We start from the raw sequence: 6,000 nt of genomic DNA, 5'->3' as shown, positions 1-6,000 counted from the left end.
GCCTCCCCTGACTGCCCAGTAACCACTGAGTCACTCTCCACCACATTATCCCATTTTAGCTCTCTACACAGCATTTATTATCTGGCAGTTTTCTCCTTTATTTTTTTTCTGCCTCTTTCCATCCCCTATTCTCACCCTCTTCCCCACTAAAATGTAAGCGCCTTAAATGGCAATGACTTAGCCCCATGGATTGTCTGTTTCTTGCCCACAGACTATAAACCCCAAGCTTGCCAGGACTTTACTGGTTTCGTTAACATCCACAGTGCTGAGAGTGCCTTGCACATAGTAGGAGCATTCAACACGTCAGTGAATACTTGAATAAAAGAATCATAGAAAGAAAGCCCTTGCCCATTTACCGAGGTTGCATTTTGACAAAGCAATTGAGTTGTGGCAATGGCAGGCACATTGCTTCCGTCACAGGTTTAGTCTCCATTTTTGGTCCATTAGAACCACAAGGGCCAATGGCGAAGATGTCTCCTCTATGCTGAATAGTGATGTGGGTGTGGGCGAAACCCCATAGAAGAAAAAGAAGCCCCCTTTTCACTCCAGAAGGCAAGAAGAAGTGCTAAAGGAGATGCTCACTGTAATGAAAGCATATGCAGAAGATCAAATAATACTACAATCCTTGAAGCTTGACAAACTTTTTCGATGTGCAGCAGTTTGCAATTATACTGAAATACACTATGAAAATATTCTTCACATGTTAACACATGTCTTCATCATGTTGGTAAACATGAAAGATTTATCTCAGTTTTTTGTTATTTCTATCTTAAATACTAACTGTCTCTTCGCTTCATTATATTCTCCCTTTGGAGAAGAATAAAACAAAGGCATGTGATTATTTACAAGTCAAGATATTTAATATTAGCATTTCATTAGTGATTTAAAATATACTTTCAGAATATGTAAAATACGACAAATATGTACATATTTTAGGATAAGTAGAATAGAATTTCACAATGGGATATGTTTTTTACACTGTGATTAGTAATGTTCCATTTTGGAGCAAAATGTCTTTAGTAAATGATAAAGTAAAATAAAGAGGATTGTCAACGCAGAAAAAGAGATACCTTATAATAAATTAGTTATTTGCTGGACGTGAAACAGTCTTCACAGATAGAGTGACCATATGATGACCATATGGGATGTTTCTGAGAGTGAAAAGGCATACTAATCATATTTAAGACTGGCACAAAAACCAGGATGAACCAGGATGTCTGGTCATCCTCCTCATGGAGATTCCAAATGACGACAAAACTGCTTTTATCATTTTTCTTATTTAAAAAAAGCCAAAAAAACTCCAAAATAGCTTGCTCATGTGCTAAACACATGGTAAGTGACTGCTCCATTTTGATTCACTGTTAATTGTTATACTAAAATTAAATTTTTAAAATCTGAATGTAAGTTATTAATGTTGACAACTGTTAGAAGAGAAAAAGAAATTCAATGGGTAATCTTCATTATTTTCAAACTATTCTGATCATTAAAAAAGTTTTCCCCTTGATCATAAAAATCATTAATTAGAATAGAGAACTCTGTTGGGTACCATTTCTCAGCTTAAAATATGCATTTTATATTTTTCTGATCACCCACCTTTCAATATTGACCTGGTTAGCAAATAGAGTTTATCCCCAGTCCTAGCCCTTATTGACTGTGGCCATCAGGAGCACTGTGTTGAGATGATTCTGAGGTCACCTTAGGGCTCAGCAGAAAGGCATATAGTGATCAGCTTGTGATGTTCGCAGGAGACATGGGATATGGAGCGATGGCAAGTATGGCAAGTATTACCATCCCAGTTTGGACATATATCAGTAATTTTCTGACGTATCTAATACATAGTTGATTACCAAAAAAAAATTACACCTTACTGATCCTGCATCTGCTACCTCATTAATTCTAGTATAGTGTAATTAATGCACCAAATATGCCACAGGAGAACAATGTCATCAGTCTTAACTTGCACGAAGATAGCAATCTCATGATTTCCACACATCATTGTTTTACAACTTTCTTAGTCCAAAATCAGAATAACAAAAGATCAAATCTCTAACACCTGAATAGAAAACAGTAGAAAAAATAATACAGCAAACATGCTAGTTAATTGCTCCTCTGTTTCTATCTTTTACTTATTTTGTTATGAGGACTATGTTTTTATGTACTCAAGAGAATCGTAAGCAGTAAAATGAAAATTAAACTTGCTTCTCCCCTTGCAAGCAAATATTAATGTCTCGACTTTAAAGAATTATTTTCAGTATTTACTTCATTACCACATATTTTGTATTATTTATCTTTTATACAACAGAAAACAATCTGTTCTGTGCCTTGCAATGAGGGAAAATAAAAAAGATATGATACTTTAAAAAAAGTACAGATGGGGGTCCCTAATATTGCTGCTTCTTTTGTGACCATGAAGAATGTTCCATCTTTGAACCTTAATTCTCTAATTTAAAAAAATAGAGCAGAGGTAAATTTATGTTGAGGGGGAGATCCAACTTCAGATTGCAAGGCAGCTTTCCCACATTAATTTTGACTATACCTCTCTACTTTTCCAAGAGTGAAATCCTACTGAAATGGCTTTCCAAAATATTTTGTGGAAAATAAGGATTAACACAAGGCGATTCCTCATTCATAATCCCTAAACAGGAAACAAATTCATCAGGCAGCAGGGTCTGTTCTGTTTCATTGGGTGGAGCATTTTCCAAAAGCATGGTGGTTTCCTCCTCTATTGAGTTTTGCATATCTGGAGGACTGCATTCTCCTTGATTTAAAATGAGGCTTAATTCTTCACGAAATAGTATGTTGCTTAACGAATTCACACTTGAGACAGAAAAAGCAAAATCGGAGTTTTCAAACCGAGCATTCTTTCCCAGGTCTAAGGAATCAACTGATGGTTTGAGAGTTGAGGAAACGGTTTCATCGTCATTGCTGGGGTGGTTTCCCTCAGTGAGAAAATTTGAAATCTGGGGTTTATATCCAGTGCTCAGATCAGGAATATACCCAACCGTAGTACTGGTGAGTAATGACTTTTGCAGGCATCCTCTCGTCTCCAGGGATCCTGTGTTCTTCTCCTTCTTGTGGTCTGTGGGCTTGCGTTCTTCTGGGAGAAAGATTTCTATCTCTGCAATCACTGGATCAACATATAAGACCTGTTCGCTGGAATTATTCATAAATTCACTCTTTTCCTGGAAAGAAAAACATTATTTTATTTTGCATAAGACATTAAAAGGGGCCAGCTGGATAACTGAGTAAGAACTAGAATTCTGCTTTCCCTCTGTTTTCCTTTCCTTCTCCTTTTTCTCATATTGTTTCTCTTCCCATATAATTTCCTCCCTTGTCCTTTGTTATCCTGCTTGATTCCAAATCCTTATTAAATTTTCCCCTGAGGAGCCTGAAAGAAAGAAGTAGTAAAAATAATCTATGTTTTAAGCACATGTCAGTTTAAAATTTTTAAAGAAGCATCTTGCAGATTAACTTGCATATTATTTCAGGGCCTTTTAAAATCTGGTTTGGGGAACATGCTGGATATTTCTTAATATTATGGAGCCTTACCGCAAGAAAATACTTTGTTGCTTAAATGAAAAAAAATGGAGTGCGGGGGAGAATCCTGTGTTGCTTCTATTTGAGAATAAGGTTGTAATAAGTGCTTTGAGTTGAGATTCTAAAGGTGTGCAGCTACTTACAGTTCAGACATGTCTGTGATGATCAGGAGCATGGATGAAGAGGTTTTTATTTGTATAAAAGCTTGATGATTCTTCTGGGTAAGAAAAGGATTTGAGGCCTTCTACCTGATGCCTGGCTTCCTAGGGCAAATAACTCCCACCCAACACAGTTATAAAATTATAGTGGCCTGCTATGGACTGAATGTTTTTCTCCCTCAAAAATCCATATGTTGAAGCCTAATCCCCAATGTGATGGTATTAAGAGGCAGAGTCTTTGGGGGATAATTAGTCTTTGGGTGGAGCTCTCAAGAATGGGATTAGTGCCCTAATAAGAAGAGACAGGAGGGAGATGATTTCTCCCTCTGCCTTGTGAGGATCCAGCAAGAAGGCAATGTCTGCAAGAAAGCTCTCACCAGGAACCCAAATTGCCAGTGTCTTGATTTTGGACTTCCCAGCCTCCAGGAATGTAAGAAATAAATGTTTATTGTTTAAGCCACACAGTCTATGGTATTCTGTTATAGCAGCCCAAGCTGCCTAGAACAAAACCTCATCTGAAGGAAACCCTAAGGTTCACTTCTAATCCCAGGAATCCAGAATGGGAAGAAAGTTGGGCAAAAAGAAAGACCTCGAATAAAGCGGCATTCAAAATTTTTTTCACGCACAGACTCCCCATGAAACTTACAAAATTCGGACTGGGATGGGCAGACATGTATAGCAATCCTATCTTCTTCACAGGGAATACATTCCAAGACCACTAGCAGATGCCTGAAACCAAAGATAGTACCTAATCCGACCTATAGAGTCATGAGCTATAAAACGATGTTTTGGTCAATGTGGGATCACATATATGATGGTGGTCCCATAAGATTATAATGGAGCTGAAAAATTCCTATCACCTACTCACGTCATAGCTGTAATAATGTCATAGTGTAGCACATTACTCATGTGTTTGTGGTGATGCTGGTGTAAACAAACCTACTGCACTACCAGTAGTATAAAAGTATAGTACATATATGTACATAACAAATATGTACTTAATAAACTACTATGTTATTATATGTATTTACTATATTATATACTCTTTTATTATTATTTTAGAGAGTACTCTTTCTACTTATAAGAAAAAAGTTTGCTGTAAAACAGTATGCCATTTTAGGCTGGCAGCAGCCTCATACATCTCATGTTTACCCTGTCTCTTGCTTACATCATTTCTCTTGTGCTTGGTTTAATCTTGTATTGTTTGGTACAGTAACATGCTATACAGGCTTATAGCCTAGGAGTTATATACTATATAACCTAAATGTGCAGTAAGCTACACCATCTAAGTTTGTGTAAGTGTACTCCATGATGTTTGCATAGGGACAAAATTTCCTAATGACACATTTCTCAGAATGTATTCAATCGTTACTCAGCTCATGACTATCTATACTGTGTTTTTTTCCTTTACATACATACACTTTATGGCTTCTCTTTGGCATATTCAAATTGCCAGCTTCACTATTCTCATACTTTGGGGCCATTATCAAGTAAAATAAGGGTTATTTGAACACAAGCACTGTGATACCGCAACAGTCAATCTGATAACCGAGTGGCTACCAGGTGACTAATGGATGGGTAGCATGTACAGTATGGATACGCTGGACAAAGAGATGATTCCCATCCCAGGTTGGATGGTTTGAGATTTCATCACACTACTCAGAATGGCATACAATTTAAAACTTATGTATTTTCCATTTCATATTTTGAACTGAGGTTGATCGCAGGTAACCGAAATGTGAAACCACAGATAAGGAGTTAAAGATCAGATGAAGTCAGAGGAGCTAGATACACTATAGAAACTAAGAATGCAAAGTAGCTATGTTCCAAGGAAGGAGGCATTTTCCCCACTTCAGGCTGGTGACTGAGTGGAGAAGTGGGTGGGAGTTGAACCACGATGAAGGACACAGAAGACCAATGGGGACGATTCTAGAACGAGGAGGATAAAGGAAGCAGAGGATCTGATCACAATGAGATCAGAGACAATTCTTTGAGCCACATTAAGTTCCCAATTGCCTAGGATAATTAATGAGGGAACAAGATAGAACTACTAAGTGGAATGAATATCAAGACTACACTATTTATTTTCTGTACTTTGATGAATATACGCTTGCCCTTTGGTTAACTGTTAACTGTGCACTTCATTACATATGTAGGTTCAGTTGTTCTGGATCACTCCTCCACTGTTAGGCAACATTTCCTCCTTCAAAACCAGCCACATCCACACCTTGTCCCTCCTTCGTATATCTGGAAACAAAGATCCCTCCTGCTCTAGGTGAACTTTCCACCTCTTCTTTTTAGAACA

The 6,000-nt window shown here is 37.4% G+C and overlaps 1 protein-coding gene across 1 annotated transcript in view; it reads right to left on the bottom strand.

The window, feature by feature from the left end:
- Positions 1-2,458: 2,458 nt before the first annotated feature.
- IL23R (interleukin 23 receptor) overlaps positions 2,459-6,000 on the bottom strand; it is a 57,081-nt gene continuing 53,539 nt past the window's right edge. The window contains exon 11 of the mRNA XM_006919301.1: positions 2,459-3,182. Within this exon, the coding sequence (XP_006919363.1) occupies positions 2,541-3,182 (642 nt within the window). The 3' untranslated portion in view covers positions 2,459-2,540. The remainder of the gene's footprint in view (positions 3,183-6,000) is intronic.

Source organism: Pteropus alecto, unplaced genomic scaffold (genome assembly GCF_000325575.1).
Source record: "Pteropus alecto unplaced genomic scaffold, ASM32557v1 scaffold25, whole genome shotgun sequence".
Classification (NCBI taxonomy): domain Eukaryota; kingdom Metazoa; phylum Chordata; class Mammalia; order Chiroptera; family Pteropodidae; genus Pteropus; species Pteropus alecto.
Note: the sequence above shows the minus strand (reverse complement) of the source record. Positions and strands in the feature narration are given on the sequence as shown.